The 17311-nt window shown below is 55.0% G+C and overlaps 1 protein-coding gene across 1 annotated transcript in view; it reads right to left on the bottom strand.

The window, feature by feature from the left end:
- Positions 1-2415: 2415 nt before the first annotated feature.
- Positions 2416-17311, bottom strand: part of MMD2 (monocyte to macrophage differentiation associated 2) — a 42792-nt gene continuing 27896 nt past the window's right edge. The window contains exons 2-7 of the mRNA XM_061153754.1: positions 16754-16835; positions 14835-14995; positions 11229-11303; positions 6088-6189; positions 5222-5291; positions 2416-2619 (exon numbers count right to left, since the gene is read on the bottom strand). Of these exons, the coding sequence (XP_061009737.1) occupies positions 2416-2619; positions 5222-5291; positions 6088-6189; positions 11229-11303; positions 14835-14995; positions 16754-16835 (694 nt within the window). The remainder of the gene's footprint in view (positions 2620-5221; positions 5292-6087; positions 6190-11228; positions 11304-14834; positions 14996-16753; positions 16836-17311) is intronic.

Below are 17311 nucleotides of genomic sequence, written 5' to 3'. Positions count from 1 at the left end.
ACATTCCACCATTAGTGATTCATTCCTTCGGGCGGTGCAGGCTTTGCCACACCTCTCATTATCATCATCGGGGATTGCTTTCCAACTCAGGGAGCTAATGAGGATACCAGGCCGAAGTGTTTTACATTCAGCCTCCTGCTGACCCTTGAAACAAACCCTGCGAAGTATTGCCTTACCACACTCATCTGACAGCAGAGGACACTGAGGCTCAGAGAGGCTAAGGAGCTGGCCCAAGCCTTCACAAAGGGGTGGGAGGATGCTGGAATTGGTCCCGAGTCTAGCAAGACACAGTCCCCCCCTCCAGGAGCGTGTGTGGGGCAGCAGGCACAAGTACCAGGGGATGAAGGAACACGGGTGGGCAGGTGAGCACAGGGGGCGTTGGGAAGCAGAGAGGGGGAGCCCCTAAATCAGAGGAAGATCGGCAGTGCTTCCGTGCTAATGCCCGAGTGGGGCTTTGAAGGATGTATAGGAGTTGGGTGGATGAGGGGTGAACAGAGTCCCCATCAGAGGAACAGGCACCTCCAAAGGTGTGGGGATAAAGGAGCGGGCCGTCTAGGGAGAAATGTCATACCCAACACCCAGGAGAAGGAGCATGAGGAAACGCAGGCATCAGAGGCGCTCAGCGGGGGCTCGGGGACAGTACAGAAGTCCCGGGTCTGCGTCTTGAACACTCAGCACTGGCCCTGCCGCTGGGCTTCGGTTCCCATCAGCCCCTCGGTGACGGGACTGTCGTCTCCGCCTGCCATGGTGCCATGCTTCGGGAGTTTTCCTAAACAGCATCCCAGGACCCACGTGGTCCCTCCCCCACCTCCGACCCCAGCAGAGGTCGGGTCACAGGGTCCCTGCCCCCCACCAGGGCGAGCCTGCCCTCCCCCTCAAAGTTTCCCCTCCCCCACCTCCAACCCTGACCCCCAACTGATAGGAAATCCTTGGTGGGCTCACAGGGCACGTTTGCACAAACACACACACACACCCAGGCAAGAGGACAAAAACTCCCAAGCTCAGAAACCCACCCACCTGAGGATGTGTCAGAGGACTCAATATCGTCTTGGATGTGGGGTTCCAGACGCCAGAGCCCTGAAACAACACCCTGGAATGTTCGAGAACTCAGCGTAAGGCACCCTGTTTCTGCCCACTTGACCCTGGCTGGGAGTCTCAGAGTGACATCCGTCTAACGAGACAGAGGTCCTGACGCGGTCTGAGATGCCAGATCAGGCCCTGCAGGCGGCCTGGCTCCCTCCCTAGCAGATGCCTGTGTGCCAGTCCCGAGTGCCGGCCTGGCCCCGCGAGAGGGCTGAGGACACACCCCTGGAAGCCTCCTGGTCTTTGGACTGCCATGGGCTTTGGAGGTTGGGGGTGTCCCGGACGCTCTGCCCAGATCCTCATCAGATGACCCGAGGCCTTCCCTCCAGGGCTCATCCAAGGAGCCTCCAGGGGCGGCTGATCGGCAGCCACTGAGAACCTGCACCACAAACCCTGAATCTGGAGCCAGCAAATAGCTCCTGGGCTCTGCTTGCCCCCCACCCCCCACCCCAGTGAATGGCTCTCGTCGTGTCTCTGGGTTTGTCGGCGAGAGAAGAAACGGCCAAGGCACTGGAGGCGCATCCCCCGCCGCCCGCCCTCTGTGCGGAGAACCCCCTGCAGAGCAGCAGGATGGCGGGCTGCTCTGGGTGCCCCTCATCTCCCCCCCATGGCCCTCAGCTGCCCCTGCCAGGGGACCAAGCCCGCTCCCCAGCACGGAGACGCCGAAGTGGTCTGGCCACGACCCCACTGCAGAGCGCACGGGGGCGGGCAAGGCCAAGAGGTGCCCTCACGAGTGCCAAGTCGATTGGCAGTGGCTGCCCAGAGAAGTCGCAGAAAGAATTCTGAAACCGCACCACGCGGCAGCTGATCGGGGATGCCTGCCACGGTCACGGATTCTCACCATCCCTGATCTACAAGCTGGGGGACGTCCCCCCCCGCCCCCGAGCAGGGGATAATTCCCCAGCCAGGACTTTGGTAGCAGAGAAGGAGGCGCAGGCCACCTGGGGTATCAATAACACCATACTCCCCGATAGATTTCTCAGGGCCTTGAGAAGCATGTATGGGGCCCGTCATTCCTCAACTGGCCAGGACCCCGTCTGCCCCCTTTTCTGACGATGTGAACATTGGTTGTTTTAGGAAACATCTCTCTAGAATAGAAATGCACTACAGGGTTAATTTCTCCTCTGTGAAAATGACTAAATGCCTTCTCTCCCACCTAGAACCCAAGGGATGGTCTGGCATATCAGCAGAAGTGATCTCGGACCCACTGAAAGCTCCACCCGCGGGAGGGCTGACGGGCCTGGACGCTGTGCGCTGGGCTCGGTTTGCAGGAACATGCCCCGTGATGCTCTGCCCCAAAGGCCTACATGTCCCCAGGCGTGCTGCGCGGCCTCACTTGGATACCTTGGCCTGCAGGGCGCTGGGCAGATACAAGTACCTCCAGATGGCATAGTAGTGTGTGCCAGCACCGAATGCCACAAAGAGGTGCCAGATGGCATGGGCAAAGGGGATCCTCCCGTCACTCTTGAAGAACACCATGCCCAAGCAGTAGAAGACCCCTCCGGTCACCAGCTCCCAGATGCCCTCGGTGTTGGGCTGTCGGCAAGGACAAGGATGAGCACAGGTCAGATGAGCGGCCGGCAAGACCAAAACCACCCAGCCCTCCCCCTGCCACCCCAGACAAGAAGACACGTGGGCGGCGGGGCCGCCCAGAGTCCCAGGAGGGGCATCTCCACACACCGATGTCATGAATTCTTCCACCCCACCCCTGCCGCGCCGATTCATCCTCGTGTGTAACACATTTCGGTCAACATTTCAAAGGGTATGTCGTAGCTTTTTGTCTTTCCTAAAAAGCAATACATCAAAGAAGGGAAAGCAGAGACACACACAGATACTTGTACAACCAAGTTCACTGGCACATCATTTGCAGCTGCCAAAAGCAGGGAGCAACCCAAGCATCCACCGGGAGGAGAATGGATACGCAGAATGGTATCCGTGTTCGTTTATACGATGGAGTATTACTCAGTCTTGAAAAAGGAGGAGACTCTGACACATGATACAACACGGGGGAAACCTCAAGGACATTGTGCAAAGCGAAATAAACCAGATGCAGAAGGACAGCGACCGTAGGCTTTGACAACCTGAACAAGTCAAATTCATGGTTGGAAAGCACAGTGGCTGTCTGGCCACCAGGGGCTGGGTTGGGGGGAACGGGTAAGGACTGAGATTTAGTGGGGACAGGGTGTGGGAAGATGAGACAGTCCTGTGGAAGGACGCTGGTGATGGCTGCACAAGATGAATGAACTTCACGCCCTTGAACTGTACCCTTAAAGATGGCTAAAACCATAAACTGTATGTGTATGTTATCACAGTTCTTAAAAAGTAGTATGTATCCATGGTATGAACGTGAGAGTGGACTATACAGAAAGCTGAGCGCCAAAGAACTGATGCTTTTGAACTGTGGTATTGGAGAAGACTCTTGAGAGTCTCTTGGACTGCAAGGAGATCCAACCAGTCCATCCTAAAGGAAATCAGTGCTGAATATTCACTGGAAGGACTGATGCTGAAACTCCAATACTTTGCCCACCTGATTCGAAGAGCTGACTCATTTGAAAAGACCCTGATGCTGGGAAAGATTGAGGGCAGGAGGAGAAGGGGATGACAGAGGATGAGATGGTTGGATGGCATCACCGACTCAATGGACATGAGTTTGAGCAAGCTCTGAGAGTTGGTGATGGACTGGGAAGCCTGGCATGCTGTGGTCCATGGGGTCACAAAGATTCAGACATGGCTGAGCAACTGAACTGAACTGATCCATGGCGAACCATTTTAGAGAAAAACAAAAAGCAGTAAGAAAAGAGCAGCATTCGCAGCCCTCTGAGATGAGCACGAGTGACCCCTGGGTGGTTGTTACGAGGGCTCCAGGAGACCAGGAGGGACAGGGGCCTAAGAACCTACCGCCCTGTCTCCTGGGCCCCCTTCCCACAGGTCTCACTGCTCACCACCAATAAGTGTCTGATGGTATCCTTCCAGACTCGTCTAGATGCACACAATACAGGGTACACACTTCATAAGCATGTATGTGCCCAGAGGGACAGATCACTTAAGATAAGGGGGCTCAGGCCACGCCTGTCAATCTGATACATCACTTCCACAGTGCAGTCTCGTGGGGATTTATCTACCTCCCCACGTGGGGACCCACCTTGGTCTTCGGAACAGCTGGGGAGCTTTTCATTGAAGGTATGTACAAGCACGCACCCAGCCCTCCATGGGGTGATGCCTGACTATTAAAGACATATCACAGTAGCACTTCTCAGCATGGACTGCTTGCCATGCCCCATCCTCAGGGCCTGACGTGAGTTACCCGATACCATCTTCACAACACTCTCCCGAGGCAGGTACGGCTCTGCGTGACGGGCCCTCAACATCACGCCAAGTGAGACAAGCGTGTGGTAGAACAGTTTGTACAGGGTGATCCCATTATTTTGTAAAAGAAAAGCACACAAGTCATCATGTCTGCATATCCACATAGACGTGCCTGTTAACCATCCGTAATGGTTTGTTGTATATCTTTTCTGTTTTTCGTGAAGAGGCATTAGATAACTCACGTTACGGACTCAATGGACATACATTACCAACTCAATGGACATGAATTTGAGCAAACTCTGGGAGACAGTGAAGAACTGGGAAGTCTGGCGTGCTGCAATCCATGGGGTCGCAAAAGAGTAGGACACGCCTTAGCGACTGAACAACAAACAACTCACATTTTCACAGGGAAAATGTTGAGTAGGAACGCTAAGGGGGCTGTCACAAGCTGGAGACTCAGCTCCGCCTCCATGGCCACCTATGTTATTATTATTATAGATTTAATTTAGCCAGCAGGGACTTACTCTGTTGCAGGCACCCTTCCCGTCACTTTCCCTGAGTTTTCTTAGCTGATCCCTAAATAAGCGGGAAAACTGGAGCCCAGAGAAATTAATGAACCCAATGAGGTGAAGCAGAGAGAGGAGGAGCCCCAGAACCGAGGAGCCAAGCCCAGGGTGACCTGCACGTCTCCCGCCTTGGCCGGCGAGTCATGCGGACCCCCAGCCTCAGATTGCCATCTGCCGGGGCAGCAGGCTCAACCTCACCATCTCCAGTACCACTCGGGGCCCCCTCCAGCCAGACGCGAGCCCCACAGCGGGTGGGGGTGACTTACCATGGAAAGGACGACCAGGGCGGGGAAGAAGCCCATGACGACATAGCAGAGCAGCTCCACCAGCTTGTACCTGCCGGGAAGACAAGGCCTCCCTGTGAGCAGCACCTCCCCCATTGTGGTTGGGAGGGGACACCCCCCTGCCGCAAGAGTAATGGAAGGGGACTCTGTCCCCTGGCCAGCACCCCTGAGCTCGGGTTTCATCCAGCTGCACCCAGTAAGTGCTGGCAGAGCCAGGTGGCCGTGGGCGGGTCCCTGTCCCTCTCTGAGGCTTGGTTTCCACACCAGTGAACTGACATTCGAGAGTGGCAAATGCTGGGTGGGCATAGCGTGCCTGGGGGCTCCTCCCTTGCTCAACCCAGGGCAGGCATTACTATTCGATCCCAGCACCTTTCACCACAAGGCTCGAGCAATCGCTCTCCATCCATCCGAGCGGCTGCACCAACCAACTCCCGTCTGCCGTCCTCGGACAGTCCAGGGGTCTGCGGCTGCCTTTCCCTTCTCCAGCTGCTTCCTTCCCCCACGTCCTCATTTCCATCCTGTCTCTCAGCAGGATGGAAGGGGGTGGGCGGCCCTGGGACACCCTCCTTCTCATCTGCTAACACAGCTTCAGGAAGACCCCATTCAGCGGGTCGAAGCCCCAACAATGACCTTTTAATTTTAACCTCCTCACACTGACCCTATGGACTGTGGGCCTGGGGACCGCCGATGGGCCTGGACACAGGGGAGACAGGCGTGGCTGTGTGCCCACAAGCTTCTGGGCACATCCTGCCGTCTCGTCCCGCCAGGGGCAGGGAGGAGGCCCTGATGGAGGCACCCGGCCCCCCCCCCCCCGAGACCCCGCCCCCTCTCCCCCGGCCCCGGCTTACCGCTCATGAAAGAAGAAGACGTAGACGGTGCCGACCGAGGCCATGATCCACACCAGCCACCGCATGTGGGAGGCCCAGGGGCCCAGCTCGCGGAGGTTCAGCCTGGGAGGCAGGACGGGAGGGCACAGGGGCCTGAGGGGGTGCCGGGGCAGGCCTGGGACCTCGCCTTCCACAGCCAGCCCCTCCCAGGGACACAGACCCCTGTGGCTGCACGTGTGGGATGTGGCCCCTCACAGAGGACACGTGGAGAGACAGAGAAGACGAAACTGTATGCAATTATTCGAGCCAAGTCAGCAACACTGAGGATGTCCCACCATGAAGAAAAAGGGCATCTCAAACCAGAGGGCGTTTCCTGGCGCCCGGAATTAGTTGCCCCGCAGCTCGCGGTATCTTCCCGGGGCAGGGATCGAACCCGTGTCCCCTGCATTGGCAGACGGACTCCTACCCACTGGACCACCAGGCAAGTCCTGCCTGCTGGGTGACAGCTGAGCTGGGCCTCATGAATTTCTCCCTCTGCAGCCAGCAGTTTGGCAGTAGACGGGACGTTGCAGGAGGAACTCCTTCCTTCCCTCCCCATTCCTGAGACTCTCTCCCCAGACTCCCGGAAAAGTGGGTTTTTCTCTCCGCTGCTCGAGCCAAGTGGTGTCTCCTGGGCCAGGTGCCTACAGAGCCCAGCCTTTGGTTCCAGCTGTTGGCTTAGGCTTTGGCTCCAGCTGTCCCCAACCTTTGAGGGACCAGGGACAGGTTTCGTGGAAGACAATTTTTCCATGGACTGGGGAGGGGATGGTTTCGTGATGATTCGAGCACATTACACTTATTATACACTTTATTTTTTATTATTATTATTACATCAGTTCCACCTCAGGTCATCAGGCATTAGAGCTCGGAGGATGGGGACCCCGGCTTAGGAAATGGCTGCAGAGCCAGGGGCCCCGGACAATGCAGGCCTGTGCCCCAGGCCAGGAGGCTGGTCCTAAACCCTCTCTCCAGCCCCGCGAGCATGCATTCCTGCCTCCGGCCTATGCCGCCGTCTGTACAACCTGACTGCACAGAAGCACGCTAGATTCCTGCAGAAGGGACTCTGGTTCCAAAAGACGGTGACTTGTCTTCTGTGCTCCTCAATATTTATGACTTGATTATTAGTAGTTTTCTGAAGCACTGCGGAAAGGAAGCTTCTGTGTCACCCTCGACCCAGCCAGTTTTCTTGATCATTCGTGACACGATCCTCCCTGCCTGGTTAATTGCGTGAATGGCATCTGTGTGCAGGTCACCATTGTCCCTCTTCACAACAGCTGGGGGACGGGGTAATATCGCTGCCTCCATTGTAAAGGCCAGGAGACTGAGGCTCGGACAGACTCGGCAGTTGTCCCAGGACATGTGGCTCCGGAAAGGCTGATCAGGACCAGGGCCTCGTGTGGTCTGATGCCACAACTGTTCTCTCTCAGCAATGCCGGAGCCTTTCGACCACCTTTTAGACCCCTTCTTTAAGTAAAGGTGATAGGCTAGAATCTTGTATGTAAGTCTAATCTATCAAAAACGAAAATAAAGGGGCTTCCCTGGTGGCTCAGCAGTAAAGATGCTGCCTGCCAATGCAGAAGACGCGGGTTCGATCCCTGGTCTGGGAAGATCGCACCTGTCTCGGAGCAACCAAGCCCCTGCGCCACAGCTACTGAGCCTGCGCTCTAGAGCCGGGAGCCGCCCCCACTGAAGTCTGAGCAGCCGAGAGCCCGCGCTCCGCAACCAGAGCAGCCACCACAAAGAGATGTAGCCCCTGCTCGCCGCAACTAGAGAAAACCTACACAGCAACCAAGACCCAGCGCAGCCAAAAATAAATAAATAAAATTTTAAAGAACAAAAATAAAAACCAAAACACAGATTGAGTTTTTTTCAGATTGAGGCAGGGATGAGGGGACCCAGAGTCATTCACGCCTCCACCCCCTCAACCAGAGCACTGTGAAGAAAACTACCCACAAATCATTCCACAAACCCTTGTCTCCCGTCTCCGTTCCCCCATGCAGCCGGGTGTCTAGGTAGGACACTGTCATCGCCTCTGATCCTCTCTCAACCCCACATCCGGTCAACCACCAGGTTCTGCCGACCCTTCCCCCCGACACAGCTCGCAAACCAGGAAACATCTCCCCTTCTCCGCTCCTGCGTCCCCCCTCCGCAGCTTGGACCACAGTGGCGGTTCTATCTCTGCGTCAGTGTCGGGACAAAGTCCGCATCCTCCGGGAGACGCTAAGTCCCACAAGGACAGAGGCCTGTGTCTCTGTTCACAGCCACATCCTCAGACACCAGCATTCAATGGGCACGAAGTCGGTGCCCAGACCATCAGCATCAGGGATAAAGGACAGAAACCCAGGCACTGAACCAGCCAAGGCGGGGGACAGTCAGAGGGTGGTTCCAGAAATCTCACTCAAGGACGGTTACTGCGGCCAAGTACAAAAGCTAGCTTTACTCTAACTCGCAACATCCAAAAAAGAAACCAGAGATCACCCGACTCCTGGGAACTGCAGGTGGTGCCTGGGGCGGCCCGGGGCCATCGGGAGGCACCCTCCCATCGTTCCTGGCTTCCCTCTGCTGCGCTCTGCATCTCCAGGGGCCCCCACCTACCCACAGCAGCCCCTAACCCGGGACTGACCGTTCTTTCCAGGGCCCGCGTACACCAGCCCACTGGGCATCTGACAACCAGAGCATCCTAGTTTATACGTGCCCTCCTCCCACAAAGCTCAGCCGGGCACGGGCTGCCTCTGATCACGTCTCCAGGCTGACAGCAGCATGGGCCGATTTCCTGGGGGAAGCCAGAAACCTGGGTATTCCTCCCCACCTTCAGTCACTCACAGTTCCCCCTCAGTTTCCTGTAAATACATTTACCATCCATCCATCCATCCTCTCAACTCCAAGGCCACTGCCATGGCCCCGGCCACAACCATCTCTCTCCCAGCTCCTTGCATCAGCCTCCTTGCACCTCCTTGCTCCCAAGGCACCATCCTTCGGTCCAAAAGATAAAACCAAGGACTTCCCTAACGGTCCAGTGGTTAAGACTTCGCCTTTTGATGCAGGGGGGGAGCAGATTTAATCCCTGATCGGGAGCTGAGAAACCAAATGACTCACAGCCAAAAAACCAAAACGTGAAACAGAAGCAATGCTGTAACAAATTCAATAAAGACTTTAAAAACAGTCCACAGAACAAATAAAATAAAACCAAGTGAATATCCTGCTTCAAGCCCCACCCACTCCTCAGTTCACCGCCACACCCTCACGAGAACAACCAGAGGACCCACCGTGGATCCATAATCACCCCAAGCTTGGAAACCCTGCAGACTGGCTGTCACAGGAGACGGACACCTCTGGTTCATTCATCCAGAACACTGCCCAGCAAGGAGTCTGGACCGTGACTCCGTGACCCTCACCACACAAGGCCGCCTGAAAGCGAGACCGGAAAGAATGATGATTCCCTTCACATGGAAGATGACATCGGGCAAAGCTGCCCCAAGACGGCCGACCACAGGATGTGGACACCAACCCCGGGAGCCGCGGGCTGGGGAAGGGCTGGACACATGGCTTCTCCATCCGGGGGGGCCGGCCGCGGGATGTGGGAATTCCCTGTGTGGACCGCCCCCCTGCCAGGCACATCTCAACAAAACGTGGTCCGAAGGCAAGTCGCCTTCGTGTGCACCAACTGAACCCACTTATTAGTTGACATAATGAAAAAGAACACTCCATTTACGACAGCCAAACACTGGAGTTCCCTGGGCAAAACTGGGACAAGCCTTTCTGTGGCTCCCATGCCTTGGAGGCCAACACGCACAGGCTCCAGGGTGGGCCGGCTTCCGCAGCTGTGGCTCCCGGGCCCTAGAGAGCAGGGTCAGCAGCTGTGGTCCATGAGCACAGCCACACTGCAAAATATGAGAGCTTCCCGGCCCAGGGATTGAACCCACGTCCCCCCTGCACTGGCAGGCGGTTTCTCAACCACCAGACCCCCAGGGAGGTCCCTGCCGGGGGAGTTTAAACCGGTACAATCTGTGCAAGGTGCCTTGGCAACAGTTAGCCAAGGGACTAAGGCCCACTCCTGCCACTGGGCCTCCAAGTTCGGCGTTCACCCCACAAAGATGAGGCTCGGCTTAAGAACCTGGGGCTTCTGTAGCTCTAAACAGGCTGGCTCAGCAGTTTCACCTGTTTCCAGGCAACCGAACCATGCACATGTGCTGAATGACCCATCAGCAAGGACATTCACAGCAGCCCTGTGTGTTACAGCGAAGGAAGGGGCGTCCTGACGTCATAAACACTCATAAGGAGGGGCGGCCGGGGAATAGTATGCTGCTATAACAAAGGAATGGGGAAATCTTCATGGTACTAATATGAAAAGAGGTTCCCCCAGACCATGACTAAGAGAGTGAAAGCCGACTTCAGCGTTTGTAACAGTATCCTTCCTTTTCTATTCAAGTAGGAATCTGCCTGCAACGTGGGAGACCTGGGCTCGATCCCTGGGTGGGGAAGATCCCCAGGAGGAGGGTATGGCTACCCACCCCAGTATCTTGCCTGGAGAATCCCCGTGGACAGAGGAGCCTGGAGGGCTGCAGTCCATGGGGTCACAAAGAGTCAGACACCACCGAGCTACTGAGCATGAACGTAGGAAAGAATAGGGACTTCCCTGGTGGTCCACTGGTTAGGACATCACCCTCCAAGGCAGGGGGTCTCGGTTGGATCCCTGGTCAGGGAGCTGGGGTTCCACGTGCCTCGTGGCCAAAAAACCAAAAGGTAAAACAGAAGCAATATTGTAACAAGATCAATAAAGACTTTAAAAAAATAAAGTAGGAAAGTGTAAGTGTGAATATATATATGTGTGTGTGTGTATTTGCATATATGCATATGCATGTATGCAAATGCATGTCTATACATATACACGTACATACACATTTGCTCTTTTCTACACAAAATCACCCTGGAAGGATACACAGGAAACTGGCGCTAAGTCATGGCTTCTAGGAAGGAGAAGGCGTGGAGGGTGCCCTTTTACCTACATTCTTGTGCTGAGGTCACAGATCACCCAGCCAAACATGCAGGGAAATTTGAAGAAGGGAAGGAGAGGAAGCCAGCCCCAGCCCCCGCCTCACTCGGGGACCCGCAGAGACACTCACCAGGGCGCGTAGGACGCCGCAATGAAGAAATAGATGACCATGCGGTCCGACATGTGCAGACAATGCTCTACCGTCCTGCAGCAGAGAAGGCGGGTTACGGGGGCCCAACCTGGACAAACGGGCTTTGTGCGGGGCTGGGCGGGGGGCGGCGCCTGGGCGCAGGGCTGGTGAGCCTCCATCCAGCCATGACCCCTCGGGCCTCAGTGTCCCCATCTGTGAGCAACCAAGGCAGTGTTTTTCCAGCCAGGCTCCCTGTCACCCCAGGGGCTGAACGGAGACACCTCGGGGGTCCCGTCAAGGACCCTCCTTCCCTGACATCCTCCTCTTCTACTTTGATCAAAGCAACTCTGCATCCTGTTTTACATTCTGGGCTTTTCGAAAGATTTCAAATGATAAAAAATTCAGTAGCTTAAAAAAACACAGACTCACAACAGAGAGAGAAAAACACAGTCTGCAAAAGACAGACTCACAGACATAGAGAACAGAGGAGGTCACCAGTGGGGAGGGGAGAGGGGAGGGGTGGAAGGAGATGAAGAGATACAAACTGTTACCTATAAAACAAGCTAGGAGGGGAGTTCCCCTGCGGTCCAGTGGGTAGGACTGGGTGCTTTCTCTGCGGTGGCCCTGGTTCAATCCCTGGTTAGGGAACTAAGATCCTGCATCCCTTGAGATGTGGCTAAATAAATATTGAGTAATAAAACACAATAAAATAAGCTACAAGGATGTATCATACACCAAGGGGACTAGAGCCAGTGTTTCGCAGTAACTATAAGTGGAATATAATCTTTAAAAAATTGTGAATCACTAATTGTACACCTGCAACTTATGCTGTACATCAATTATACTTCCATTAAACAATGAAAAAAATTCAACTATACTCAACATTTTTAATAACCTATATGGGAAGAGAATCTGAAAAAGTACATGTGTGTGTGTATAACTGAATCACTTTGCTATACACCTGAAACTAACAGAAGATTGTAAACCAACTACGCTTCAGTTAAAAAAAATAAAAATGAACTAAAAAATACTCAATAGAAGCACGGCAAGCAGAAGAAAACATGGAAAATTAAATATTTAGTCTCTTTTCACTAAACCAGCAAACCTAGGTGCCCCTGAAGACCCTCTGGGTTCTGGTATTCCAGTTCAGGTCCAAGTTCTGGAGCCAGAAGGCCTGGGTTCGGATGCCAACCCCACCACGGAGGAACGATGACCCTGAGCAAGTACCTGCTCTCCGCGGTCTCAGCTCCCTCATCTGTGAAACGGGGAGGAATACTGGCATCCTACCACAGGGTGAGGGTGAAGAGGGTCAGGACTCAGCACCACACAGAACAGGAAGTGCTCACACACGTCACCTGTTTCCATTATGACCTCGCCTTCAAGGGCAGGCGACACTCCGTAACATGCCTGGCCAGCGTGGTGCAGCCTCCAGAATGGTACCCAAGGGGCCCCCCCTCCTGGTCCTCACACCCGCATCAGCCCTTCCCACGGCGAGCACACCAACCGTGGGGAACCCATGTGAGGTTACACAAGTGCCGGCGTGTGGCTTCTGAAGCTCAGTCACAAAGACACGACAACCTCCGCCTTGTTCTCTTGGATCGCTAACCACGGAGGGGAACAAGCCACGGGGCCGTGGAGAGGTCCACGTGGGAACAACCAAGCACCCCCCAAGGATCCAGCACCGATGCGCCGGCCCTGCAAGGCAGCAGCCTTGGAAGTGGCTTCTGCAGCCCCTGGAAGCCCCGGCAGCATCTTGACCACTTCAGCAACCTTGGACCAGAACCACACAGAGAAGCTCCCCAATTCCTGCCTCTCTGAAGCTTAGAGAGAGAGAATTGGAGTTGATCATTATTTGAAGTCTCCATGATTCAGGATAATTTGTTACTCGGCAGTAGATAACGAATACAAACTGTGATTCAGTCTGGTCACTGCAGCCCTCTAAACGGCCAGTGTTTTGTGTCTGATGCTGGGCTAACTGATTTTCTCCCTAGAAATACAGCGAGTGACAACAGCTGACATGTACAGAGCACATCCTATAATCAGAGCACCGTGCAAAGCTCTTAAGCATGACCTCTTTAATCCCACCTGGGCAGGTAGGGGCCGTTATTTCATCCACCACATCACAGATGAGGACACCAGAGGGCGGCACAGTCACACCACTGATGTGTGGGCCCCACACCCAGGGACTGGCGTCTTTAGAAGGAAAAGGAGAGGGGGGACTGGGACACACAGATGCACAGAAGGCAGGCCTATGGAGACAGAGGCGGAGACTGGAGTGACGCGGCCACAAGCCGAGGAACCACAGGAGCCACCAGAAGCCGGAGAAGGAAATACGGGGTCCCCCCCCCTGGAGACGTGGCCCCACTGACTCACTAGTCTCAGACTCTGGCCTCCTAAACCGGGAGCGGCTAAGCTCCTGTTGCTTCAGGACACTCCGTGTGTGGGAATTCGTTACAGCAGCGTACAGTGGGGTCCAGCAGGACCCACGGAAAGAATGGGGGCAGGATGGGTGGGACACAGCAGTCACAGGGCTTCTGGGGGGCAGGAGGGGCGCTGGACATGGGGACCAGTGGTCATTGCGGCTGCTACAATGGACCGGAGCGTCCCCTCACTCTGTGGGGGCCCTGGAGTCCTGGAATCAGTTCTGGCTTGGACACGACCAGCGAGGTGACCTTAAGCCTGTCCTGTCACCTTCAAAATTCAGAGTCGTCATCCACAAGAACCGGGATTCTGTAAGCTGCAACGTGGATGAGCCCCGGGATGAGTCTCAGTCAGTCAAAGAAGCCAGTGACAAAGGGCAGAGGCACCCCAAGTGTCCGTAACAGCAGAATGGATAAACAACTGCACAGTGAGACATGATTCAGCCTTGAGAAGGAAGGCGATTCTGACACCTGCTATGACGAGGATGAATTCTGAGGACGTTGTGCTCACAAAAGGCTAAGTAGTATATGATCCCACTTACATGTGGTGTACACAGCAGACAACTCACAGAGACAGAAAGTAGAAGGGCGGTGCCAGGGGCTGGGAGGAGATGCGGAGTTAGCGTTTAACGGAGACAGGGCCTCAGTTTGGGAAGATGAAAATATTCAGAGGGTGGATGGTGGTGATGGTTGTACAACAGCGTTAATGTGCTTAATGCCACTGGATGGTACACTTGGAAACGGTCAAGATGGTAAATTTTACACCATGCATATTTACCACAAAACAAATCAAAATTAAAATCCAGGATGTTAATGCCTACACTGCAGAATTTTTGGAGAGATCCAAAGTGACAGATGCAGAGTGCCCGGAACCTAGGGGTGCCCAGAAACGGGCAGTTACTGTGACAGCTAAGGGTCCCTCATAACGACCCGGGAGTGAGGAGCTTGCTCTTCCGGCTGCTCAGAGGGGAGCAAACGAGGCTTCTGAGGGTGAGGGGAGTCCCCCGAGGGGACTCAACCCGGCCAGCCGGAAGCAAACGTGGCACAAGGCCTTCCATCCTGGGCCCCTCTCTGCTCAGCCAAGCACAGCCCGAGGCATCTCGCCTCCCCCTTGGCCCGCTGTGGGCACCAGCCCTGGTGACCCCGCCACGCACACGCCCCCACCTGTGGGCTGGGCAGCAGGTACCTGAGGTGGCTCTTCTTCCAGGAGATGGTGTGGAACACGGTGGACACCACGAACAGCCCACAGAGCCCGAGGCCGTAGATCCAGGCGGAGATGGTCTCCCAGTCATCGTCCGACAGGAAGTAGAGGTTGGAACTGCCGAGGATGCTGGGGATGATCCAGAGCTGGAGGCAGGGAGGGGGCGGTGCTACAAGGTCGGGCTCTGGAGCCGGGGCCAGGCAAGTGCGGAGCCCCGGGGCGACCCCCACGCGTTTTCTCCAGACCTGCACTGCCCAACAGAACTCCCTACCATGGTAGAAACATTCTAGACCTGCACTGCCCCACAGAATTCCCATGGTGGAGGGAAGGTTCCAGACCTGCACTGCCCAGGATGGTAGCCTCCAAGCCCACACAGCTGCCGAGCACTTGAAATGTGGCTGTACCACTAAGGCCTTGTCGTCTTCATTTTATTTCACCTTAACTGGTTTCAGCTTCAAATCCAACAGCTACACCAGGACAGTGGACAGCATAGCTCTAGACGATGTAGCGGTAAAACAGGAAGCCAGGATCTCCTGTCTTCAGGAAGCATCTCTGGCCGCTGCCCCCATCCTCCATGTCCACTGCTAACCCGGCCTCGAGCACCCCAGGCTGGCCATGATGCTTCACACGGCCGCGTTGTTGCCCACAGGGTTCTCTCCGAAGACGTCCCTCCCCACAATGTCTACCTGGAAAACTCACTCTTCAGATCTTCGTTAGGTTCCTCTGAGAAGTCTCAGAGTTCTCCAAAGCCCTGGCGGGGAGGGGGTTGGGGTACAGGGTCTCCAAAAGATTTTGTCTAATTCTGTGTGTTAGGAGCACTTATTTTGGAGAGAGATTCTACAGTAGCTACAGCCGATAGAACTACTTAATACAATGCAGGTGGCACAGGAAACTTTCCTTTTAATTATTTTTAATTTATGTACTTGGCTGCGCCGAGTCTTAGCTGTGGCACTTGGCGTCTTCAATCCTCACTGCCGTGTGCAGGATCTTTAGTTGCAGCCTGCAAACTCTTAGTTGCGGCATGTAGGATCTAGTTCCCTGACCAGGGATCAAACCCGGGGCCCCCTGCACTGGGAGCTCAGAGTCTTAGCCACCGGACCACCAGGGAAGTCCCAGCACAGGTAATTTTAGATTTTCTAGTAGCCACATTTTAAAAATGAAAAAACTTTATTTAAAAATTAAAAAAAGATGAAACTGACTTTATTGATATATTTTGCTTAGTCCCATATATCCAAAGTATCATTTCAACACATCGTTAATATAAAAAGAATTAAGATATCTTGCGTCCTTTTTTTCATGCTGAGTCTTCAAAAGCTGCCATGTAGTCTACACTCACAGCACACGTCAGTTCAGACGCGCCGTATTTCAGCTGCGTGAGGCCAGTGGCTACGAAGCTGGACAGCATAGGTCCGGATCTTCCTAAGATCCTCAAAGGGGCCCAAAGGTTTAAGGACCGCTGCCCAGAGCAGGATTTCGTGGGGGAGATGGCAAGTATTCCAGGCCCTGGGAACAGCATGTGCAAAGACGTTGGGTCATGCCTTCTAGTTTGGAAACAGCAGGTGGGGCTCAGGATGCTGGCACCTGAGGGCAAGATCATGGCAGGGGGAGGTGGGCCAACATTCAGGCCAAGACCTGGCGCTGGGAGCTTCTACGGAGCCCGGACACTGTACTGGGTACTAGGGGGCCACTGAAGGTTCTTAAAACCAAAGAGAGGCACACTCAGAGCCACAGCCCCATTTACCCACACGGCCTTCCCTTGGGATCCCACTCCCTCTTCCGGGGCCACGGAAGAAGGCCTGAGGGACAGGCCCCCTCGGGTCAGCGCCCTGGGAGGAGAGCATGGACCCCAAGGGCAACGGGCTGCCTCCTGGCCCTCCTGTGGCTCTCGGCCCCCCAGGACTCACAGCGTGGGTCGCACAGTTGGCAGCATGCTCGTACTCCGTGGGCTGGTACCTCTTGTGGGCGGGAACCCGGTGGTTCATGAACCTGGGGGGAAGACACAGAACCCCCGGAAGCTGGGCCAAGGCGGCCAGCAGAGCCCCAGGGGCCCTCGGCCCTGCTGGTGGGGAGGGCCCGCCTCCGCTCCCCTCCCCTCCCCTCCCCTCACTCCCTCTCTCTATTACACCTTTTTTGGACTATCTAGCATTTTGAGCCAAATCCCCAAAGTCGAATTTGCTAAATATCAGGTTTCAGGGAATTCCCTGGCAGTCCAGTGATTAGGACTCTGTGCTCTCACTGCGGAGGGCCCAGGTTCAATCCGTGGTCAGGGAACTAAGATCCCGCAAGTCGTGAAGTGTGGACAAAATGTTAATAAATAAATAAATCTCGGGGTGCAGCATGCTCTTTCATTTCCTAATTTTCTTTACGTGTCACAGACACACAGTATACAGCTCCCCAGGGTGCAGTTCCAAGGATTTTACAGACACACGCCCGGAGCTCCTTTCCCACACCCTAGAAACTGC

The sequence above is a fragment of the Dama dama genome, chromosome 10 (genome assembly GCF_033118175.1).
Source record: "Dama dama isolate Ldn47 chromosome 10, ASM3311817v1, whole genome shotgun sequence".
Classification (NCBI taxonomy): Eukaryota; Metazoa; Chordata; class Mammalia; order Artiodactyla; family Cervidae; genus Dama; species Dama dama.
The sequence above is the reverse complement of the archived record's forward strand: the minus strand, read 5'-3'. Positions and strand labels throughout refer to the sequence as shown.